The 25,762-nt window shown below is 38.8% G+C and overlaps 1 protein-coding gene across 4 annotated transcripts in view; it reads left to right on the top strand.

Annotated features, from left to right (window-relative positions):
- The window catches only part of CHCHD3 (coiled-coil-helix-coiled-coil-helix domain containing 3), a 289,394-nt gene that overhangs the window by 158,368 nt on the left and 105,264 nt on the right, over positions 1–25,762 (top strand). For 3 of the 4 annotated variants that reach the window (XM_081532916.1, XM_081532914.1, XM_081532913.1), the window contains exon 5: positions 20,053–20,136. In XM_081532916.1, coding sequence (XP_081389042.1) covers positions 20,053–20,136 — 84 coding nt within the window. Of the gene's footprint in view, positions 1–18,153; positions 18,169–20,052; positions 20,137–25,762 lie in introns of all 4 variants that reach the window. The other variant, XM_081532915.1, reaches the window with a different exon arrangement.

Below are 25,762 nucleotides of genomic sequence, written 5' to 3'. Positions count from 1 at the left end.
AAACCAATCTTATGGTTACCAGGAGAGAAAGGGGGAAGAGATAAATGGGAGATTGGTATTGACATAGACACACTACCATATATAAAATAAGTAATAAGGACGCAGGGAACCTATATATATATAAACTCTTCTCAATACTCTGTAGCGATCTAAATGGGAAAAGAATCTGAAGAGTGGATATATGTATACGTACAACTGATTGACTTTGCCGTATACCAGAAACTTAACACAGCATTGTATTTCAACTATACTCCAATAAAACAAACAAAAAGGAATAGAGAATATTTTCTCTAAAATGCCACTAATTATCTGGAGGGAACAAAAAGAAATCCGACCACCAGTAAGGTGGTGGGTATAAGATTAATGCTTAGGGATTTTTAGAGTCAGAAATATGAAATATTCAACTTGACCTCTTTTGAACTTTAAAACAAAGCAACCAAAACACCCCTGTAACAGGTCACATACATTTTAGCTAAGGGCAAGGATTAAAAGTGAGGGAGTAAAAATGAAGAAGAGGAAATGAACAAAGAGAACAAGAGAGACACAAGCAGTTCCTGGTAAGTGGAGAGATAGATAAGAGAGGGGAAGAATACGGCAAAACGTCCAAAAGAAAACACCAGAGGAGAAAGAGTGAAGCAGCCATGGAGGTTGTCCCCATCTGTCCTCTTCATGCCAGTTCTGTAGGCTTCCTGGCCACACTTCCGCCCTGTGGCATGGCTCCACCTGCTTGAAGGTTTGTCAGGGTTGTCCTTTTCCAACCCTGTGTTTCCCAGCGGCTTGATTGCCCACTTAGGTACCTGATGTCCACGCCTCTCCTCCTCAGCTGCGGTTGCCTGTTGCTCTCTCCGGGCGAATGTCCCCAAAAGCTTGTGAGAGCTCCCATGTTCTCCAGCTTGTCTGCCCATCTTCTCCATGCCTTTTCAACTCTTGGTTATTTATGGCTCAGAATCCTTTGTGCTGCCTTGTGGGCCTAGTCTGTGGTCACATCATAGCCCCTTAATAATTCTACTTGACCTCTCTTAGTTTTCTGTTAAGTTTGTCTTCAGCTTGAATCACTCTTCCTTCACCCATAGCATGTCTGACAGCCATGTAATAGTCTAGCAAACTGTCAGCCCATTCCAGTGATGGGCAGTGCCCGCCTCTAGAGCACTGCGTGGGCAGGACTGTATCACCCCATTCAGACTCAGTGAGTCCAGAGTGTTGAAGGCTGAGTCGCCTCTGCCAAGGGCCCGGCGGTCAGGAATGGTGACACGCTTGCATCCATCTGCTATCCTGTAGAAGTGTTCTGGATGCATGTGGTTGTTGCATTCAGTGTGCTACAGGGGGTCAGGTTGGATCAAGAGGAATGGAAATAGTAGCTGCCTGCTTAGACCCATTTCTTGGAACAAGTGAGATTGAGAAAATGACCCAGAAATGAGTAGTGTTAAATGAGGAGACAGAACTACAATGGGGAATTTCAGAAATATGCCTTTCTCTGTCAAAGGCACGTGCCTTTCTATGCCTTTTACCTTTCTCTGTCAAAAATCAAATCCTTGAAATCCTGGTAATTTCTAAGAATAGAAAGTCAAGGAATAAAGAGTATGCTTTAGGTAAACCTCCCTGTGCCTGTCAGGAGGCTGAATCATATAGACATTATGGGAGCCAGGGGAAACCTTACCACCCATCCATCCATCAAACCTGTATTGAACCTCTGTTACATACTTGCCATGCTCTGGCCATATGGCCATCAGAGGTCACGTGCCCTGCCCTCAAGGAATTCAGTCAACACATTTTATTTTCATCTTTATAGTTACTTATATGCTTATGTTCTTTCTTGATACAAGTTTTTTTAGCAGGTAAACCTGTATCTGATCATTTTTTCATTCTTGTGGTGGTTAATATTATGTTATATGTAATATTATGTTAATATTATGTGTGAGCTTGCCTGGCCTACAGGTTGCCCAGGTAGCTAATAAAATGTTACTTCTGAGTGTGTCTATGAAGGTGTTTCCAAAAGGGGTGAGCACATTTGTTTCAGTACACTATGAAAGAGGTCTGCCCCAACATGGACAGGCTTTGTACCATCCACTGGGGTCCTGCATGGAACAAAAAGGTGAAGAAAGGGCAAATTCCCTCTCTTCTTGAGCTGGGACATCCATTTCTCTTGCACTCGAACATTCTTGGGCCTGGTTCTTGGGCCTCCAGATTCCAGGACCTAACCAGCACCTGCCCTGTGTTCTTATATCTTCGGCCTGAGACTGCGCGTTAACCCCACCAGCTCCCCTGGTTCTCAGGCCTACCCCACTGACTCTCCCGGTTCTCCAGTTTGCAGACAGCAGATTGTAGGACTTCTCAGCTTTCATAACTGTGTGAGCCAGTTCCAATAATAAATCTCTTCTTTGAGATACATACATATATGTATATATATCTCCTTGGCTCTGTTCATCTGGAGAAACCTGACTAACACACCCCTAAGCAGCTGCCCTCTCTACAGTGCCTCATACATTGGAGTTTCTCCATAGCTGTTGCCAAGTGAATCGTTTACTATCGGCTGCTTGGGCCCATGAGAGTTTATAAAAGGGAGTGGTTGGTAGGGCCTTGCATGGCTTTGTAGAGAAGGTGATAGAGGTAGTTGCATAATAATGAAGAAGTGGTTGATTAAAAGCCATCTTGACCATTTATCAGCCATGTGATTTGGCCAGTTCATTTCACTTCTATGACCCTTGGAGTGCTCTGCTGTAAAATGGGGGTGGCAATTTTGACAAGATTTGCTTATTTTACTATTTCTGTCTATGCTAGGTGTAGCTTTGAGAATTTAATTTAGTCCTGGTGTTGTTTTTGTTTTTTTTAAAATTCTGTTTTATAGAATTTATAGTTTTAGACCTGATTTTGCTCATTACTGCTTTTCTTTTAGATTGTAGTTCCCTTTTTTTTCTTTTTAATTTATTTTTTTATTGAAGGATAATTGCTTTACAGAATTTCCTGGTGTTGTTCTGAGAGTTAAACATTATGAATTGTGAAAGAAGTTTATCAACTCTTAAAGTGTTATGCAGTTATTAGTTTTTATTAATCTTTGTCATTAGAAGCTGTTCTCCTCAGACTTCTGAGTTCAGACATCTGTGCCTTGGATCTGTCTTCCATTTTATTAAATTGTCTACACAAGCCTAAATGAGGCAGTGTGGCCCAGGCCCAGCACCCAGGACAAAGGTTTATGCTCCTGTCTCATTTCCTGGGGCATCTTAGCTATCCATTGAAAAGACTCATCTCTTAATTTAAGGAGAGTCTAGAATTTTAACTTTTCAATCATACCTTAGAAACGAAAGATATTAAAGGATGCCTTTAAAGCATGAGTTAACAATGGAATATGGGTTACCTTGATTCACATTTTAAAGGTGGCATGCTAAACAACATCTCAGTGAAATACCTGCAGAAATAGTAAAATTAAGACATTCTGAACTTTATATCTATGTGAGATTTATATTATTCTAAGGTTGAGGGTTTTATATAGTAGTCTTTTGTTTAGGGTAAAGGTTTTATGCTTAGTATCAGACTGTAGCATATTTGAACTTTTTGATGGAAGTGCATTAGTACTGGACGTAAGGAAACCTCTCGGTTATTTTCCCATGTGATGACAGCATAATTCTCTCAAATACCAGATTTTCAACCATATACTGACACTTGATCAAAGAAAATAATTCGTATGGTGATGGCAGTTAATAATATAGTATTGTATATTTGAAAGTTGCTAAGAGAGTAGGTCTTAAAAGTTCTCATTACAAGGAAACAGAATGTTGTAACTAGGTGTAATGAAGGATGTTAACTAGACTTACTGTGATTCTTTCACAATAGATGCAAATATTAAATCATTGTGTTGTATACCTGGAACGAGTGTGTCAACTATAATATACCTCAGTAAAAAAAAATAATTCCTAATACCTCATGATATATCCCAATTTTCCTCCTCTTTCATCAGTTATATTTTCCTCCTTTGTTTTAGAATAGTGTGTGACATCTTAAATGTATTAATATTTCCACATTACAAGGTGTCAGTGGTTGTTTCTCAGAGATTTTCCTTGCATGACCAACAGTATGCATTGTGTTACTTCTCGCATGCTCCGCCCCCCCCCCCCCATGTTGTAGAGCATGATGAGTGCTTTCAGTTTTGTAGTTTGCTGTCCTCTCACTAGAATTTGTACATTTACTTTAGACGATGTTTAGAAAGTGCTGGTGGAAACATAACTGCCATTCAGCACGTGTAGGCCTCTATTATTCACACCTGGATCCTTTCAGTCGCCCCCTTAATGGTTCCCCCACTGGCATTCTCCCCTCTTTCTAATCCATCCTATTTACCAAGGTTAATCTTCCTAAAATGCTGTGTTCATTGCACTCAAAAACCTTTAGAGGCCCCCTGATGGCCTACAGGATGAAGTCCAGACCTCTTAGCCAGACAATTAAGTCTTCCTGCAGCCCAGTTTCCACTTACTTTCTGGCCCTTTTGCTGTAATTCCCTCTTCAACTGATACGCCTGCGGAGGCCTCCTGTCTTCCCTCCTCTGGACCTCTCTTGATTGTCCCCTTTCTTGCTATGGCCTTTGACTCAGTCTCTGCCCATCTAAATGCTACTCATCCAGTTTTCAAGTTCCAGTCCAGCTGATCAGATCTTTTATTTCCCTTGCAGCATTCACTGTCCTTATCATATATTGTCTTTTATTATGGCTGTTTGTTTATACAACCTGGGGGCTGCTCTCCACCCCACTCTGTAAGTCCTTGAAAAACACAGCATCTATGGACAGGAATGGATTGTTGCTAGTTTTGTAGCTCTATATGTAAACTGGAGCTTTAAGTCATTGAGTGAGGTGCAACTGGCTCAGTTACTCATTGTGTTCTACCATCTAGTGCAGTGTCGCAGGATCTTCATAAAATAGGTTTCATTGAGTGCTTGTCAATAAATGAATAGAGACATTAAGTTTATTTTGTTCTTCCCATAGGTGAATTGTTTTAGCATTTAACAGAACACATTAGCGTGTATAGGGTTTGGTTTTTTCAGAATGCCCCAGGATCATTTATGAGTGGTTCGTGAATTGTGTGTAGTCTGCTCAGGTCATGCTGTATGCTTAGTTAGAACTTAGTAAGTTAGCGGCCAGGTCGTTCTATCGAACAGATTGGAAAAATTCTCCACAGTGTTCCGGGAACTCTTTGGAGAATAGAACAATTAACAATTTTATGTTGCATTTCATCTCTTGAAGATTCAGGCTACCTCAGGTGCAGGAACGCTCCTGCAGGACAAAAGATGGCTTGTTGCAAAGACCAGCTAGACAGTCTTTTTACACACATTCAGCCAGTTGTCAGTTCTTCCTTGATCGCATCATCATTACTGCTTGTATTCATCTGACACCAGACTGAAAGAATAAAGGCAAAAGATGGGGGGCCCTGGGAGGGAATTCCTACAGTGCTTAGACCAGGCTTGTCACGCTGCAGGAGCACAGTGTCTGGTTTTAATAATCTCATATGTCATTTTCAGTTTATTATTAGTAAAATAAAAACCTATTTCTGAGAATTATTTTTATTTTTGAGAAGATTATGGAATGTCACTTATGCTCTTCTTCCAGGAAGGTCGTGGAGGGGGGTGTTAACTTGCTAAATGTCATTACACTGCTTGTTTTCAGTTTCAGATTAATAGCAGGTGGTAGCCATTTTTCAAAGCAAACAGGCTGTCTTTTTAGTTCGGTTAGAAGAAAAGCACGGATTCTTTACTGTAGCCTGGAATATTCTGTGCAAGGTGACAAATGGCAGGGATCACAAAATGCTTTAAAAAATAGAAAAGCTGCTAATATTGTAAATTTTTAAAGGACCAAGGCTGAGCTTTCAGCAGACTATTTCTTTACCATACTAAATAAGTTACACATCTTTATATTTATGCTTACATATATATCTGTTACTTTCAGTATTTTTTCATGCAGCTGTTTTTGACTTGTCAGTAATATCTTTGTCCACTTCTGCAGTGCTCATTCCAGATAGTAAACACCCCTGGAAAGGAATTGCATCTTAGAAGCTCTGTAGATAATGACCCATGCAAATGTATCTTTTAATTTAAGATAACCTGTACTCTACTCTTTAATTGTGACTAACTAGCTTTGTCATCTAATGAGAGTAGAGCTGTCCCAGAATTAGACTGAGTTTGGGAGGTACATTCCTACTTTAAATGTATATGACTCTTTCTCCTTTTGTCTGAGCGTTTTTGGTAGCTGATAAGTACGACATCAAATTCTTTAATGGTTGGTCATTAAGATCATCATTTTACGTGTACTTGGTTTAAGAGGCTTTGAGGGTGGGGGTCACTTTCTTCTGAGCTGGCGTCTGATTACTTAGCTTCTCAGTCTGAACTGTTGCTAGGAGCTTTCTAGCATCTGATCAAATGATGGATGAGTGAAAATCATACTCACAGGAGGATGATTGTTAAGCCAGAAAGATAATATATAATTAAAATGATAACCATAACTGTAAAGCAGACAGGATATAATGTAAAGTAGCTAATAATATTCTGACTTCCCAGCAGGCGAAACCAAATAAAAAATCACATGGCTCTTTTTTATTTCTTGGGTCCAAACCTGCAGTGGGGTCTGCTTCATGAGCTCTAGTGGGAAAGGTCAGAAATTGTTTTCATGACACAACTACTCTGATTGTAAATTTCAGGGAAACTCTTGTCTGCAACTGTTTCCTTAGCTATAAGAAGAAATGAATAAGTAAGCAAATAAGCAAAGTGGGTGTAGTGACTCTTTGTGATGTGATTTCATTGTTGTGTCATGAGGCTTTCCTAATGTGATTGTGTAGTTTTACATCTTTAAAAGTGATACAAGATGTCAAAAATTGTAAGTTGACATTTTGGTTATGTCTGTTTTTCAGTTTCTTGTTAGCAAGTCTCTGATGAAAGGTGCTCACCGTTGTACCAAGGAATTCTGGAGTTTGATTCCAGAGTTCTATGCTTTATATGGTCCTTCTGTACCAGTGTACAAATAAGGATGAGAACAAAGCTAAGTCTCAGCTAGCTTGGCTCAGTTTATGTCAGAAAGAAGTCTGGTTCGGCATGGCCCCTGTGATGGGCAGTAACGGCTGTTTCTTCATCCTTCTGCACCAGCTCCAGGAACTGAAGTGGCTTATTTACATCCTCTTCTGTCTCCTCTTTTGCCTTTCAGCTGGATGATTTATGCTTTGGGTTCATTCTCTTCTTTCCATTCCCTTCTAGGACTTCATTCCCTTCTTGTTTTGTTCAAGCTTGAGTTTATCACTAGTTATTCCTGTGATCTCATCTCTTAACCTCTTTTCCTTGGTCAGTTGAACTGGAGACTTCATACAGAGGCTAAAGATTTTATGCATGTACATGTGTATTTATTTATACTGGAGTATAGTTGATTTATAGTATCACTTAAGTGTCAGGTGTACAGCACAGTGATCCAATGGCATATACATTTTTTTTCAGAGTCTTTTTCCTTATAGGTTATTGCACAATATTGAATATAGTTCCCTATGCTATACAGTAGGTCCTTGTTGATTATCTATACATAGTAGTGTATATAAATCTCAGCCTTCTAATTTATCCCTCCTCCCACACTGCTTTCCTATTTGGTAATCATGTTATATGTGTCTGTGAGTCTCTTTCTGTTTTGGCAATAAGTTAATCTATGTTTTTTTTCTCCTTTTAGAGTCCTTGTATAAGTGATATCATATGGTATTTGTCTTTCTCTGACTTACTTCACTTAGTATGTTAATCTCTAGATCCATCCATGATGCTGCAAATAGCATGATATTATTCTTTTTTTATGGCTGAGAAATACTCCACTGTGTGTATACACCACATCTTCTTTATCCAGTCATCTGCCGACTTCATATAGAGGCTGAAGATTTTTTAAATTCCCTCATTAGCTTTGGGGGAAAATGGGGTGTCTTGAAGGGCCAGGTACTCCTTCATACTTTCATTACCAGTGGCCACAGCTGAGGCTATTTTAAAATATAATTTTTATTCTTTTAAAACTTTTACAGTTTCATTGTTTCTTGGTGTATAGTGGAGGCACATCTTGCTTAAGAATTTAGTTTTAACACCAGAATGTGAATTTTATTTGCCAGTTATCCCTTAATAAAGCTTAAAAAAAAAAATAAAATCCACATGTGAAGCCAAGATTCCGTTTGTTCAGATTTACTCTTGGGAGTCCAGCATTGCTGTCTTTCTTCCATTACTGAGTTAGTAGGTTTCTTTGAGCACTAGGTGAAGTGTTGACTTTCAGTTAAGGATTTTGTGAATGAAAACTCTCTAGAACCGCTAGCATTTCATTCTCTGGGAAGAATTGGGGCCTGTGGAACATGAGACAAGCCGAACGTAGAGCTGGCCTGGGCTTCTGAAACAGGTGGGATCCTACGCATGAGTTAAACTTGCCCCTTTCTGCTCTTTAGCCTGAGTAGTTGGAGTTGCATAAGCTAAGTGTGCATGTGATGTAGTTCCACTGTACCGTCCTCTTTAAAGCACCATGAACGAGATGAGGATGCCTAGTTTTCTGAACTTAGTCTTTTGTTGGTAGAAAACGAGAGTGAGTGTGATTTGGTTAGCAACAGTGTATTGAACTTATTTTAGAAAGTGGCGCATTTCACCCTTGACCTTACCTTTTTGAATCGGCCAGGTGGTGGTAGGTTCAAGAAGCAGCACAGCGAATGTTGCTGAGTGGCAGAGCCAGTGAAGTCCCTGGTGCTTCACCAGTAGCTGCAAACCCACCAGCGGTGCCAAGTCAGGCAGAGAGGGAGCTGCGCTGCTGCCGTGCGGTGTCTGCCCCTGGCAGCCAGGTGTCATGTCCACATGGTTATTTCCAAATGTTGTTTCGTGTGTGCTCGTAGCATCCTGCCCATTTGGCAGTAGAACATACGCATTTGTGGAATTTCCTCTGGCCTAGCTGTAGAGTAGGTTCAAAATGAGTAATGGAAGAAATGTGGTAAATGTAATGCATGAAATGCAAATGTTAAGGGCTCTTAGATACTATTTATCCCATCCCCTTAAATTTACAAAGAAACCCCCAAAGGTTAATCTGCCCGTGATCATGAGTTATCAGCCATTCTGGAATTAGAACTTGAGTTGTCTGCAGACTGTGCTGTAGCTTTTCCTACCATACAGAATTTCTGGATCAAATTGTATCCCACAAGTCTATTTGGATTTACTCCGCCTGGCCTACATAAGTGAAGCCTTTCTAAAGTGAATTGTTATACAGCAACAGATAGAACCTCATTTTTGCATGCTGGTTTACTTTCTATTTGAACTGGAGGCCAAAGTTCAAGACCTGCTCAGAGTTCCTTGTTTGTCCTCCTTTATTTTGTGTTAAATGGCAAATCAGGTGACGTGGCTGCCCTGGGGGGTGTACCTGTCAGCTCTTTCTTCAAGGGTGAGCCTGCTGTCAGAGTTCACTTAGCAGAGACCTGGGATCCACTGCAGCGTTGACTGTCAGTACATGGCGTGGATTCTGGAGCGGGGCCTTTCTGCTTGACACAGGATTCCTCTCATGGGCAGTCTCTGCTTTGGGGGTCCCCATTGGCCGGCCAAGGTTTTCTCAGAGCTGCACTGTTGCTTGCTGCTCTGTTGCTTCCTTCCTTGTCTCCCAACACAGGTGTCAAACCTACAGCATCATAGAAGACTCTCCCTGTCTTCTTCTCCCCCCCCTTACCCTTCCCCCTGGTAAATTTCCTCTACTTCTGATTCTATCTCAGTATCTGTATCCCAGAGGAGCTGAACTGTGATAAGCTACATAGGTGGTTTTGAAGACATTTTCAGGCTATTCTCCATTAACTGGTAAAAAGTCTCTTTATGTTGAGCAGTGCTGAAATGTGACTACCAATGTTTGACTGGTCATCTTTACGTTGTCTTCCCTTAAACTCAAACCAACATGAAATAAGGTTAGATAGTGATGATGTGTGCACTGCTGTCAAGAGGCAGGGGTCCGAGAACCAACTTTGTTCCTGACCTCAAAGAATTCCCTCTGACACCAGGGACTTTGAAGCCTCTTACTTCCTATAAAATGAGCTGGATGGTATCTGGACGTTTTTTTCAGCTCCAAATGTGAAGTAGATTGCAACAGGAGAGATTGACTCTGGCCAATTGGTTTCAATCATGTGAGCATTAAACCCAAATTTAAACTGAACAGATACAAGTTAATACAAAGAAAAGGAATTCAGAAGTTGTACAGTAATCGTCTCCATGTTGTTGTCCAATTTATTTGTCAGATCAGTGACACCAAATACCTTGGCACAGATAGTACAGCTTAACTAGCATCTCTCTGTTAGAGTGCTTCTGAGATTTTAATCTCCATGGTAAAACAAGATTATTTGTAAGTGCCTGGAAATGGAAGTATTATTCCCCACAATATGGAATAAGAAGTAGAGACGATTTAATATAATTGCGACTTAGGTTACAAATTCCAATGCCTCCACTGTATCAGCTGTGGTCTAGAGAGAAACCACTCTGCCTTTACATGTAATGGTAACATTCAATGGCTTATAACACCAATCTGTTCTGCAGCTGAATTTGATAATAAAAGCCCCTTCCTACTCTCAGTCCTTATAGTCATAGAGTAGTTTTATTAAATATGACCCTTTTTAACCACATTTTCCTCTTGAAATACAGTTCTCATCTTTGAAGTTTCTGAGCTTACTAACAATTCTCTGACATAGAGTTCTTATATATTTTGTAGAACTTGGGTTTCTGGAACTTTGTTTTTATGCAGCTGCTGAATCTAATTACACATGGTCTCTTGGACCATGCATGTTTGTATTCACTTGGTCCACCATAGTCATATAGGAGCATAAGCTAGTGTGATTAGAGAAAATAAAAACTACACATCTGAGAACTCTGAAACGCTAACAGTTCATTTCCCTTTTGCTTCCGCATTTATTTACTGTTTCTTATGTGTTGGGTATCTTGATGTGTGTTCTCTTTTTAAATGGCTGTTTTGAGAGGCGCACAGAATATATGATACTGAGCTGATGAGGTGATATGTTTCAGCAAGTTTCATGTTGAGACTTCATATTGAAATATCACGTTGCCTTGTAACATGAAACTATGTAAAATCATAACATGCCTGTTCTAAGGAATGCTGTATAAAATATTTAACAACAGGTCTGGCGTTGTCACTGCCCAGGAAGAACAAATGTTAAACCTCCAGCACCAGTGCTCGCCAATTCTGCCTGAACTGAATATTGGTTACATAGGTTCCAAATCTTATATGTTATATGGACATCGCTTCTGTTGTTACAGGGAGCCATGCAAAAGATAAGACCTGTTGTGTGCCTTTCCTATGTAATTCAGAAAGCATGCATTCAAACTTCCAGTTTCTTCTCTAACTGGGACATGATTAACTACTTTATATACCTTGCTTTTCTACATTATACCCTTCAGGCAACTCTACAACCGAGTTATACCGTGATCCGGTCTCTAGCCCTGTTCTGCCATACATATAGGCATTTACTTGATAGAACTTTATTAGCAAGCAGGTACAAAATGCTTCATACACCTCATCTGTAGAACTCAACGGAGTCCCAGTTGTCTGTTCTTTTAGGTGCTCTTTGCAGGGATGGGTCATCTGTGGCAGAGGTGACTACTTATAGTTGGCCTCAGACAACCAGCAGTCCTTTTAAACCAGTGTTCTCAACTGTTGCCAGTTTGGCCTTCCTGGGGACATTGAGCACTGTCTGGGAATGTTTCTGTCTTTCACAGCTAAAGAGCCAGGGGGTGCTCCTGGCATCATAGAGGCCAGATAATACTGCAAAACATTCTGCAGTGCACAGGACAGCTCTCTACAGCAAGGGGTGATCTGGCCCCAAATGGTAGTAGTATCCAAGGTGAGACTCTGCCCTAAACCAGTGGCTGGACACAGGATTGTTCAGAGATCAAGCCTGAGGCACTGTTCCTAAAGTTAGAACTACCGGCCTTGTTCTCATAACCTCATATTCTCATAACTTGTTCGCACCAACAGATGTAGGAGTATCTTTACATACATTCACTAACCCTTACATCTCTTTGATAGTTTTCGTTTTACCAATAGAACACCTGATATTTATCATGCTAGTTAACGAACCATTTTCTCTAATAAAATCTCATTTCCAACAGTCACTGTGCTAACTAGCAAGATGTCACTGTTGATCAAGATATGGATAGGTGAAGCCCTGGTTGTGGCCATATGTATGTTTTGAGCTTCCAAATTGTGGAGTTTTTGATGAGAATACTACTTGCTGATCACTTCTGGATTGTGCATTCTTGACTAATATGCCAGCAGCATCGAGTTCAGAGCTTCATCTAAGTAACGTGCACACATACCATCCCACTGAGGATGCCCTCGTACTTTGAAGTAATCTCACATGCTGTGACAGATTTGTTTCCCAGAAACTGTGTCTGCTCACCTCCTACAAACTCTTCCCCTTAAGGCACTTAATTTCATATTGGCTACTATGTCCTGAGTGTTTCCCTTGTGGAAGATAGAGGAGTAAGTCTCTTTTCTTGTCTTAGAAAGTCTGAGGTTGACGATAGGAGCAGTGGGTAAGTGAACATGTATAATACAAGACAAAGTCAAAAATATGTGCCCTGAGAGACACGTGGAAAGTTTTATTAGATGTAAAGGTGTGAGAGGCACCAAGGGTATGACGTGACAAAAACCACATGAAGGAAGAACATTCAGAAGGTGTTTTAAAACTTGATAGGGGTCTGGACTGGGTCCGTGCATGGTCACCTGGTTATTTAGCTGAGCTCGAATGGGTGTCCTGGTCTCCTGACCCCTCATGAAGTGGATTTCCAAGTATGTCATAGTGCTGGTAAGTTCTGACTTACACTGGAAAGCTGAGGAAGTAAATCTGTGATTTAAAAATTTTTTTTTTCCTTCTCTAAAAGTATAGAAGAAAACTTGTAACATTGTTTGTGATTTCACCTAGCACTTAATGTCACTGCTTTTGTCAAGTAGCATGATCTGCACAAATGTTAGGAGAGAACTACTGGAAAAATTGAAAGCAAGGTACTACTAGGTTGCTTTCTGTTCTAAATGTATGTACCTAACAACGTCCTCACTTCATTGTTGGTTTACTTTTTAATTTGAAAGACCACTTATCTTTGCCTTTGTTCTTTTCAAGAGAATAGGCAGATACGCTCCCAAATGACAGGGGACACATTCAGTAGGCTGTTTATAGTAAGTTGACAATATGAAAAAAGCTGACGTGTAGACCAGGGTCCTTTGGGGAAGACAAAGCAAACAGAAACAAGTGGATTTAATCAAATCCTGGGAGATTAAGTGTGACTTCCAAACTTGGGATCAAGAAGTCTGTTGGAAGAATGGTCTTTGTCTTTCATCCCTTGGCCTGTACTCAACTTCCATCAGCTCTTAACTGTGTTAGTGAACATAACATTTCAGGCTGGGGTTTGCTCGTAGCTTCTGTTTAATGCTCTAAGTAGTCACTGAAAGGTATGCTCAAGTTGGTAATGGGTTGGACATTGTTCACTTGCATGAGTTACCCTTTTGAAGGTCACCTTCTGATGTGGTTTGGAAACCAAGGCTTTGAGTATAACTCTTTGTTTATTAATGCCACTTGATAAAAGCTCAGTGAACCCTATGTAATTTTTCATTTGTAACAAAAGTCTAGTATTCAGCTAATTGAATACATGGCCACTTTAATTATTTTGTTATGGCTAATTGATATTCACAGTGATCATGTTCTACAGTTTCTAAATATAATATTACTTTATAAGTTTATGGTTCAGCCACTTCAGATATTTCCATTTTTTGTCTCTTAGTGTCATCATGTAGTTTTATTTTCCTGTGTATCATGCTCGATGTAGGTCTAACACAGAAGAAAGCCCTTTTCCCTGTTCTTGCTTGCCTGTGTGAGTTGACAGATGTATAGATTGACTTTTGCCTACCACAGATTATCCTTATGATTGGGAAAGATTAAATCTTTCCCAGTACATTATACGTGTGTTTCAGATTTGTTCAGTTCAGTTCATTCGCTCAGTCGTGTCTGACTGTTTGTGACCCCACGGCCTGCAGCACGCCAGGCTTCCCTGGCCATCACCAACTGCTGGAGCTTACTCAAACTGATGTCCATCGAGTCGGTGATGTCATCTAACCATCTCAACTTTTCTTGTCCCCTTCTCCTCCCACCTTCAATCTTTCCCAGCATCAGGGTCTTTTCCAATAAGTCCATTTTTCGCATCAGGTAGCCAAAGTATTGGAGTTTCAGCTTCAGCATCAGTCCTTCCAGTGAATATTCAGGACTGATTTCCTTGAGGATAGACTGGTTGGATCTCCTACTAGTCCAAGGGACTCTCAAGAGACTTCTCCAACACCACAGTTCAAAAGCATCAGATTTGTTACAAGATTTAAAATGATAGAAAATGTAGTTATAGGCATTTCCTGTTTAGATTGTTTTAGAATTGTTGCCTTTTCTCAGTTTTAGTAATTTCTGTCTTCATAACATCATCCCATGGAAAATTGAGCTGATACCTGCTTTGTTTTCTACCTTGAGGTATTGAAATTGAATCCTGGCCTTTAAAGAACTTCGTCATTTAAAATATATAGGCTTTCCCATAGCACTGACTCTCCCCTTACATGCCTTGTACTTGATGTGTGCAGTAACAGTACTTCCTCTGAGCTACGTGATTATGATGTCACTGCGTTTCCAGTGCTGTGTACTGGGTTTCTTATCTCAGTCTCCTGGAGCAGCCAGGTCTAAGAGGGCCGAGCTACCATGCCCAAAATCCGTCACTATGAAGATTTCTCTAGGAACATACATGGAAAGGTAAATGGGAAACTACCTTTATGTCACAGACGGAATCCCAGTTTTTACTTCTCTTAGCTTACTATATCGTTTGTCGTTAACAGCTTCAGGTCTCTTGTGAAACGAGGAAAATCTTTAAGGAAATAAGTACATTTCGTTTTGAATCTGGCTACCAGCACTGAGTGCAAACATCAAAATGTTTATGTCTTGGGTTTCTTAAAATTCGATTTCCTTATTTTCTTTCTCTTGTATATGGCACACTCCAGTTTTCCATAATGATCCATTCAGGCGCTTTCTGTCATGTTTTCAAGCCCAATCACATTATCCAAAATCTAACAGAATCTGAAGACTAATCAGTACACATTACTTCTTGAGAAGGAATAGCGAACCAGCGACGGTGGGGGGAAACTTTTTATACCCATATTTTCCCCTAAGAAACGATTCTCGTGTAACAGTGAATCACGCTGTAATCCTCTTCGTTGTCATTTGTTCGTTTACAGTGATTGCACATCGGTCAGACATTTCCACGTGGAAGTTTCATTCTCTGCAGTTGGTTTACCGCTTTTTCTTAAGTCGCGTGTGACTCTTCATCCTCGGTAGCTATTAGCTTAGTCAGTGTATCCCAGGCTTATTTAAGTTTCCAGGTTCATACTGTGTGACTTTCTCTCCCAGCCTCACATTAACTGTTTCAAAGCAGTGTGCCACTGAGGTGGTGTGGCCGTGTTTCTGGCCCTGTTCTTCTCCCCAGCAGACCTCAGGCTATTGATTCTGTTGACAATCTAAGGGAAAGACCTGTGATGTCAGCCTGTGGTTGGGTGTTTTCAAGTCTTTGGAGGTGGTTCGTCTTTAGTGTGCATATCTCACCTTTTGTCTTGTTTCTTGAACAAAATTCCAAGGATTACATCTTAAGATGTGGGTGTCTCTGCATATCTTTCATTTAGGTGGTAATCAACCTTTCAAAATTAAATTTGGTGGTTAGTGTAGTCTCTTTTAGGCCAAAGCTGTATACTTGTGATACTTAATTCGTAATGTTTTCTAAATAGCCATAATAGAATATCTATTACATTTTTTTCCCTAAAAAAAGAAATCTCAGTGTGCAGCACTGTGTGAACAAAAGCAACATTATCTAGTGTAAATGGTTTAAGAACCATGGTTGATAATGTCATGCATTGAATGGGGAGATAATCCTTATACATTAAGCATTTACTAGGTAAAATAATTTTCCATGCTGTAAATAACTGTTTAAGTTGTTCAATTTTTTTGTTTGTTAGTATAGCCACTTAATCACTCACTCTTTTGTTTTTTGTACCATGTTTTATTTCTATCTAATAATCACAGATAAATGTATGTGATAATAATGTTTAAAATTTTTTTGATTAAAGAAATACAACTTTGTTACAGAGATTTTGGAAAATAGAGAATAGTCTAAGTAAGAACATTATCCTGCTGTGCATATTATATCCACTGTTAACATCTCAGCATATATTACACTTTTTCTGGGTCTACATAACCAGATGCTCAGTTTTTCCTGTCCTTCCCTTCAGTCCCCCACCCCCGTTTCTTAACCAAAATTAGGAATTTAGTGTACATGGTAATTTGTGATCATTCCGCTCCCCTTAATATTTTGAGTTAAAGGAATCAATTATTCTATTAAAGCAGTAGTTTTTAATGGCTCTCAATGTTTGATCATTATGGCCAGACGCAAGTCTTTATAATAAAGAGCCTGTTGTTGGACCATATCTTATTTACACAAACCTCTGTTGTTCCTAGTATTTTGTTGCTTTAAAATAATGTTGGCAGCATTTTCTTAGATATAAATTTTTGTGTGCTTTTCTTAGTATTTCTTAGAATTAAATGCCTAGAAGTGAAATTAGCTAACCAATAAGCAAATTAACATTAGTAAAGATATGCATATATTTATAAAATTATTTTCATAAATTTTAATATGCTTTATTTGGAGCAACTTAAAAATTTTATATTGTTAAATTCACTCTTTTGTGATACACTGTTTGAGTTTTGACAAATGCATGCACTTGTCTAACTACCATAATCAAGAAGGAGAATTGTTTCCTCACCTCAGAAAATTCCCTCCTTTCTCTTTTGCCTACGAAGTGTGTTTATTTTTAATATGGAAAATATAAGGAAAAAAATAATTAGAAACCCCCCCATAAGCTTACCACCCTGCTATAACCTCTGTTGACATTTTGTTGAATATCCTTCTGGTCTTTTATTTCTTCTTCCCTACAAAAAAAGAGATCATACTCCCCTTTCTGTTTATACTCTTTCTTTTTTTACTTAGTATATTTTTGAGTATATTTTAATTTAACCGTTAGATTGGGTTTTGTTTCTGTTTCTTTGCAATTCTAATTAATCTTATCATGAATATCTTTGCATATTGCCATAATTACTTAAGTCCTAAAAGTAGAGTGTTTAGATCTCAGTGCATATGTATGGTTTTCAAACTTATTTACATTTTGTTAAACTGAGTTTTAAAATGCTTATGCCAATTTGTATTCTGACGAACAGTGTCTTGAAGAGTGTGTTTTTCATGTATCTTGGGCAGTATTATTTTTATTTTATATTTTTAAATCTGATAGATGAATTATGGAATTTTGTTATTTTAGTTTTCATTTTTGATTTCTTGTGGGCTTTTTTTAAATGTGTTATGTACATTTTTGTGCAGATTGCTAGTCTATGTCACTTGGATGTTTTTCTCTTGACTCTTTTTGGGGGTGGAGAGCTTATTTTTTAAGTGCTCTTTATGTGAGCAATACTAATTTCACTGTTAGGAGTTAATATTTCTTTTCATTTGCTTGTTCATTTTGTTTAATGTTTTTTATTTTATGGAGGTTTTCATAAATCCATCCTTCTGCATTTCCTTTATATTTGGGGGGTATGTGTTGAATTTAGACAGATCTTTCCTCTTTAGATCATATAGTCTTGCATATTTTCTTTACACATAATTTTATCAAAAATTCTTTCTCCATTGCTACTAGTCTATTATTACTCCATTACTACTCTGTTATTACTGCTACTCTTATACTCCTGTTAGACTAGTAAGGTTTTTACTGTTATGTCAAGGAACCGTAGATTATGTGCTTGCATATGTGTGTATTTTTTATTTAATCTCATTATTTGGTTTCTAAATTATTCTTATGCTTTCAAGCAGCATGAACTTTTGATTGAAATCTTCTATTCAAACAGTATTTAATAGTACAATAATTTTCAAATATGTGCCAAGTTAAGCAAGTCCTCTTATTTTTTTCCCCATTGTCATCTTTGGTTTGCGTTTTAGGTAAATACTATCCATCTGATTTCTTGGTTGACATTAAGGGGAAAAGTGTTTCTCCTGGTAAATAACTATTTCTCTGTTTTTTACATGCCACAGGATATTGAAATCAAAGTAAGTAGCAAAACAATTACCTACAACAAATGTGCAAATGAACTCACCTAAGTTAAGTGTGTAGTGACAGTCTCCTCTACACAGGTTGAGCCAGGTGAACCTTGATCACATTGCATGGCAAAAGAATGGGAATGCCAAAATATGTATTTTGCTTATTTCTTAAAATTTCTAGTCAGGCTTGTGTTCAACATTCAACATTGACCAAAAAATATTTTAAAAACTTTTCTAACATGGGTGATGTAGGGAGGTTTGTTCTCAGAAATAAAGGTCATTTAAATATAATAAAAATAGAAACAGCAGTTTAAGAAATGCATTTTTCATTGTCCCTCCCCCAGTTTTATTGAGATATGATTGACATACAGTACTGTGTAAGTGTGAGGTGTACAGCATAACAATGATTTGACTTACATACCTCCTGCAGTGATGACCACAATGTTTAGTAAATACCCATCATCTCATACAGACACAACATTAAAGAAGTAGAAAAATATGTTTTCCCTTGTGATGGGAACTCATAGGATTTACTCTCTTATGATCTTTATAAGGTAGAACAGTATTAATGATCTTATCACGTTGGACATTACAATCCTAATGTTAATTTATCTTATAACTGGAAATTTTTGTCTTCTGATCACCATCATCTATTTACCCCTCTCTCTTCCCCTCACCTCTGGTAGCTACAAATATGATCTCTTTTTCTCTGAGTGTTTTCATTTGTTTGTTTTTGAAGTATAGTTGACCTGCAGCACTGTGTTAGTTCTTGGTGTACAGCATTGTGATTTGATATTTCTGTATATTGGAAGATGGTCATCATGATAAGTCTGGTTGCCATCTGTCACCGTGCAGAGGTATTACATAATTATAGACTCATAGACTACATCCCCCAACTGGAGTACATGTCACATTTGTGAATCATTCATTTTGTAACTGAAAATTTGTATCTCTTAATCACCCTCACTTATTTTTCTCCTCCCCCAGGTGCCTCCTGTCTGACAACCACCTGTTTCTTCCCTCTACCTATGACTCTGTTTCTGTTTGGCTGTATTTGTTCGTTTTGATTTTTAGATTTCACATATAGTGAAATCATACAGTATTTGCCTTTCTCTATCTGCCTTATTTTACTTACCATAATACCCTCTCAGTCCATCCGCTTTGTCCCAAATGGCAAGATTTCAAAGAAATGCATTTTTAATTTAGCTTCAAAAACATCCATAACAAAGCATTATTTTTTTCAAGGATAAAGATTTTATTGCTTGATTTTTAATTTAATAAAAAAGATAAATTAGGGTAACTAAGAGTTATAAAATTACTTTTATTATTTTACTTTTAATTACTTAAAATTATTCAAATAAAGAATTAGAATGGTTTTTGCCCTTTTTGCCAAAGACAACTATGCCATTAAAAAAGAAGCATACCGATATATTTATTTATATGCTGGTTTCACTGGGTATTTTAAGGGTTCTCGTACGTAAGGTTTATGTACAAAATGTTATATAGGCATTTTTTTATTGCTCAAGAAAGGTTAATAACTCTGTGTCTTTTGCCTGGGATAAAAATCAAAGTTTTATTAAGCAAAATATTAATCCTTGAAATTATTCTTCGAAAGAGAAGTTAAATAAAACTGTCTGTGCTGTATTCACATTATCAGAAACATTTGGACAAAGTAGGACACAGCTGTTACAGTTTAAAAAAATACAATGCAAGCCCATTCTTTACATTTAAATACAGCAATCATCATCTTATAAATGTTTTTTCTATGGTAGAGACCTACTAGCCTGCAAAAAAATCTTCATCTTTGTATACATATTTCTAATGCAATTTATACTTAACTTTTGCTTTGCTGTTACTGCTTTTTCTTAATATATTTTTCACTTCTTTTTTTAGGCTAAGCAGCTGGAAGAGAAAGATCGGGTGATAAAGAAGCAGGATGCGTTCTACAAAGAGCAGCTGGCTAGACTGGAGGAGAGGGTATGGCTGTTTCTTGTCAGTGATTCTCTTCTCTTAACCACATCTGCAGTGTTCCCATGGGTGTATTTAAAAATCAATACGTTAGAACTGTAACCACTTTTCCTAGTTAAAAAGTGGCCAGGAAGTAAAGAAGCCAACCAGGCCGATCATTCTCCAAGATAATGTTATTTCTACTTTGGTAGTTTTGCGTATTGTTGTGTTACTGGTTCGTTGATAACATTTTACTACTCAGGAACTCCACCCAAATATTTTCCCCTATACGTTTAGAAGCTGCATTGTCTCCAGGTCAAGCAGTAGAGTGCTATTCTGGGCTCTCCCAAACATTGACTAAACTTGAGCACGTTCTTAGAAGCGGAAATGTTTTGAAGGATAAACTGTCTTTGTGAAAGCTCAGTTTCTTTGCACTTGTGGCCAAGAAATGAATGTCTTTTTCAAAACTGATGGACAGGAGCTGAACAGGAGAAGAGTTAAGATGGAGAGTGGAGGAAGTACCTCTGGTCTCCATGACTATGGAATTCGACAAAGACTGGAGGAAATTGAGACTGAAACAGGAGGAGGCAGTGGGCTTAAGATTGGAAATTTGGGGACCCAATCAGTGCCCTTGTTCAATGAAATATTTTATTGTCTAGGGTAATTTCATACCTAGACCATGAGGTTGCAAAGCTAGTTTTCTCTTTGCTTTGATTGAGACCTCCAAATTTGATTTGGAATAGCATGTTTAGTAAAAAAGTAGGTAAACTAAGAAATAGACTATCAAACTGCATTCAGTACAGATATTTGTATGTTGCCTTCACCTCTCTCTATGTCACTGAACTTAGTACTTCTTGAATGTAGGGACCATTTTCTCATCGATTCAGCAGATGTATGTATATGTCAGTCTTGTATATGTCAGGCCCTGATAGTGCCAGAGATAAGCTAATGAAGAAAGTGAGCTAAACTGCTGCCCTTGTGGAGCTGAAATTCATTAAAACCCTGTCAGCATGTTGAATGGCAGATTATAATAACATGCAAACAGTGAAGTGGAAAGAGGCGTCCCAGGGCCTGGGAACGTAGATGCGGGGCTGGGTGGAGGGACCTTTCTAAGAGGTGTCTGGGTGTGGGAAGCTGGCCAGGACCAAGCCCTGAAGCAGGGTTGTGCCTGACACGTTTGGAAAGGCTAGATGGTTTGTGAGTTGCTGTCTTCAGTAAGAACTGAAGCAGGAGGGACTTATTAGGTTGATGCAAAGGTAACTGTGGTTTTGGACTGTGAAATTTTAAATCATTATAACTAGGTTCAAATATATCTTTATTAATCAAAATAGGAATCATTGCAATAAACACATTTATGCCAACGAGAAATGACCCTTGAGCTATGGTTTGCAGAGGACTGATTTAGTGCACCGGTTCTGACATCTGGGGGCTTAGATTCAAGTCCCTGAACTGGAATTTACCTGCTGCCTATCTCGGAGTATCTTACGTAAACTCTAGGTTTCCTCAGCTATAAACTGAGGATTTAGTAGTACCTAGCTCACTAATTTGTAAAATGAGATAATTCTCATAAATCACCTGTAAGACTGTCCAGGACAGAGTAACCGTTCAGTCAGTGGTAGCTCTTCTTCGACTTCTATCCTGAACACTGTTTCTGAGGTAATGAGTAAATATTATCTGAATCAAACGAACAACTGCAAGTTTTTCAGGTGATTAACCAGGAACCTGCTTTTCCCCCACCCAATGATGGTTTCCTTTGCCTTAAAGTATTAACTGTGCTAGGTATGTTTTGAAGTTCTCATCAATCACTGTTACATACAAGAAAAGGCACTGATAAATATTCACCCATTTCTCATAAATGACCAATTTCCTAGAGATATTCAGTGATTGGTTTGAGGCCCTGAGAGGATGGATTTACTCTTAGCTAATTAAAGATGGCGCTACTGGTAAAAAACCCAGCTGTCAATGCAGGAAACATAAGAGAAATGGGTTTGATCCCTAGGTTGGAAAGATCCCCTGGAGAAGGACAAGGCAATCCACTCCAGTATTCTTGCCTGGAGAATCCCATGGATCAGAGGAGACTGGTGGTCTACAGTCCATGAGGTCACAAAGAGTCAGACCACAACTTAGCAACTAAGCCTCCACCACATGCAGTACCTCTCACATTCTTAAAAAGTTTACTTCACATCCAGGTCAGCTTTGATAAAACTGTCAACATTTGCAATGAAACAAGTATTTGAAAAACTTTAAAATGGCTTTGACTTTCTTTGTCAGTGAAGAGTTGATATCTTTGCATATTGGTTCTAAGAAGGGTGAAATTGGTGTACAGTTAAATTACACTTATTACTCCTCCTGAGTTGGAGAAAGGAAGAAATTATCTCAGATGTCTGGGGAATCAGCTGATATGGGAGGAGAAAGCTCCATTCACACTAAGGGAATGTCTAATTGATAAGGAGTGTATTAAAGTAGAATCTAGAGACATCCCAAGCTGTATTACAGAACTGCTTGTGTTTCAAATGCTCAGTAGACGAGGGTTCATATTCTCAAATGACCATAAATTTCTCACTTTAAAGTAAAAGAAGCACAATGAGATATTAAAATAACTCTTACGGATATCATGCTGTAGTTGCATCATGAAATTTGCATCAAGTCAATGAAAATGAATAGCTGAGTAATAAGATTATGAGTCATCAAAAAGTGATAATGTACAAATGGTTAACAAACACATGAAAAGATAGATGCTCAACATTGCTCATTATTAGCGTACTGCAAATCAAAACTACAATGAGGTATCACCTCACAGCGGTCAGAATGGCCTTCATCAAAAAGTCTACAAACAATAAATGCTGGAGAGGGTGTGGAGAAAAGGGAACGCTCTTGCACTGTTGGTGGGAATGTAAATTGATACAGCAACTATGGAAGGTGGTATGGAGATTCCTTAAAAAAACTAGGATTTTAAAACCACCATATGACCCAGCAATCCCACTCATAGGCATATACTCTGAGGAAATCAAATTGAAACAGACACAAGTATCCTATTGTTCATTGTAGCACTATTTACAATAGCTAGAACATGGAAGCAACCTAGATGTCCATCGACAGATGAATGGATAAAGAAGTTATGGTACATATACACAATGGAATATCACTCAACCATAGAAAGGAACGTTTGGGTCAGTTCTGATGAGGTGGATGAACCTAGAACCTTTTATACAGAGTGAAGTGAGTCAGAGAAAGATAAATACCGTATTCTAACACATATATAGGGAATCTAGAAAAAATGGTACTGAAGAATTTATTTACAGGGCAGTAATGGAGAAACAGACAGAGAATAGAGTTATAGACATGGGGAGAGGGGAGGAGAGGGTGAGATGTGTGGAAAGAGTAACATGGAAACTTACATTACCATATGTAAAATAGACAGCCAACGGAAATTTGCTGTTATGTCTCAGGAAACTCAAACAGGGGCTCTTTATCAACCTAGAGGGGTGGGATGGGGAGGGAGATGGGAGGGAGTTTCAAAAGGGAGGGGATATATGTATACCTATGGCTGATTCATGTTGAGGTTTGACAGAAAACAGCAAAATTCTATAAAGCAATTATCCTTCAATAAAAAATAAATAAATTTTTAACAAGTGATAATGTATACAATTACTATGGCTGCTAATGTAGCTGACAGGCAGATGGTATGGTGGTCTTAGAAATCATCCTGGGAATGACTGTACAAGATTCCATGTCCCCTCTCCTTTAATAGACCACCTAGTATTCAGTTGATGGTTTCACCAGTTCATCTAGTTAAAACAGAGAAAGATAAGTTCTTGTATCCACTTTTAAACTTACATTTTTAAACAGGAACCTGGACTTCATAGTTGGTTAAGTGATTCTGCAACTTATATAATACTGCAACCATTTTTCCTTAAATTAGCCACTGCTGGATTCCGTGTTTTGCATCTTTCAACACAAAGTGCAGAATTTCTAACAGAAATAGTTAAACATTATACTTTTTGCACTGTCATCACAAGAAAAATCCTCCTTACAATCTTTTGCATTAAGTTTAGAAAGTGCTTCATCTTTGCACACCTAAATGTCTCTCAAATATTCCAAGGTGAAATCCAACTGGAAAAAATTCAGCTTAGGTACTTTTAGGAATGGTAGTAATAAACAAAAATAAGATATTACAGAAATGGACAGAAGACACCAGGAGGTTGAATACCATGAAAGTAATTTTATGATTTTTAGTATCTTACACACAGTGGAAAATATTCTTTTTATAAAAAATATTTATTTCTTTGGCTGCACTGGGCCTTAGTTGTGGCACCCTGAATCTTTGATCTTCATTGCAGCATGTGGGATCCACTGCCCTGACCAGGGATTGAACCCTGGGCCCCCTGCATTGGGAGTGCGGAGCCCTAGCCACTGGACCACCAGGGAAATCCTGAAAATACGTATCCTTTTTTTTTTTTCATTAAAAAAAAATTATTTTAATTGAAGGCTAATTGCTTTACAATATTGTAGTGGTTTTGCCATACATTGACGTGAATTAGCCATGGATGTACATGTGTTCCCCATCCTGAACCCCCCTCCCACCTCCCTCCCCATCCCATCCCTCAGGGTCATCCCAGTGCACCAGCCCTGAGCACCCTGTCTCATGCATCAAACCTGGACTGGCGATCTGTTTCACATTTGTTAATATACATGTTTCAATGCTATTCTCTCAAATCATCCCACCCTTGCCTTCTCCCAGAGTCCAAAAGACTGTTCTTTACATCTGTGTCTCTTTTGCTATCTCGCATATAGGGTCATCATTACCATCTTTCTAAATTCCATATATATGCGTTAGTATACTGCCGAAAAATACGTATTGTTTAAGTGGCAACAGCTTATATTTGTTAAGCTCTTTCCTACCTCATGTAGGTATGCCCTAACTGAAAAAAGCTTGAGTGTCAATTCCCGGTGGTTGATGTAAGAAGCTTGAGAATATTAATTCCTGATCGGTGATTGATGAAAGGAATCACGGGGCAGCTTTCAAGGAAAATGTTCTTAAATGTTTTTAAGATGCTTTGACAGTCCCTCTGGGGTTTCTCCAGAGAAGGCAATGGCACCCCACTCTAGTACTCTTGCCTGGAAAATCCCATGGACGGAGGAGCCTGGTAGGCTACAGTCCATGAGGTCGCTAAGAGTCGGACACGACTGAGCGACTTCACTTCCACTTTTCCCTTTCATGCACTGGAGAAGGAAATGGCAACCCACTCCAGTATTCTTGCCTGGAGAATCTCAGGGACGGCGGAGCCTGGTGGGCTGCCATCTTTGGGGTCGCACAGAGTCGGACACGACTGAAGTGACTTAGCAGCAGCAGCAGCAGCTGGGGTTTCTCTGGTGGTTCACATGGTAAAGAATCCACCTGCAAAGCAGGAGACCTGGGTTTGATCACTGGGTTGGGAAGATCCCCTGGAGAAGGGAATGGCAACCCACTCCAGTCTTCTTGCCTGGAGAATTGCATGAACAGCAGAGGCTGGCGGGCTACAGTCCGTGGGGTTGCAGAGTTGCACACAACTGAGCCACTTTCACTTGCCAGTCCATAATGCCAGTCCATATGGTAATTCTCCATAATGCTTTATATGTCTCTCTTAATGTGCCATGTTTATGCTGATTGTGATTA

This window comes from Giraffa tippelskirchi, chromosome 10 (genome assembly GCF_054371585.1).
Source record: "Giraffa tippelskirchi isolate mGirTip1 chromosome 10, T2T-mGirTip1v1.2.pri, whole genome shotgun sequence".
Lineage (NCBI taxonomy): Eukaryota > Metazoa > Chordata > Mammalia > Artiodactyla > Giraffidae > Giraffa > Giraffa tippelskirchi.
This window is presented reverse-complemented; position numbering and strand designations above follow the sequence as displayed.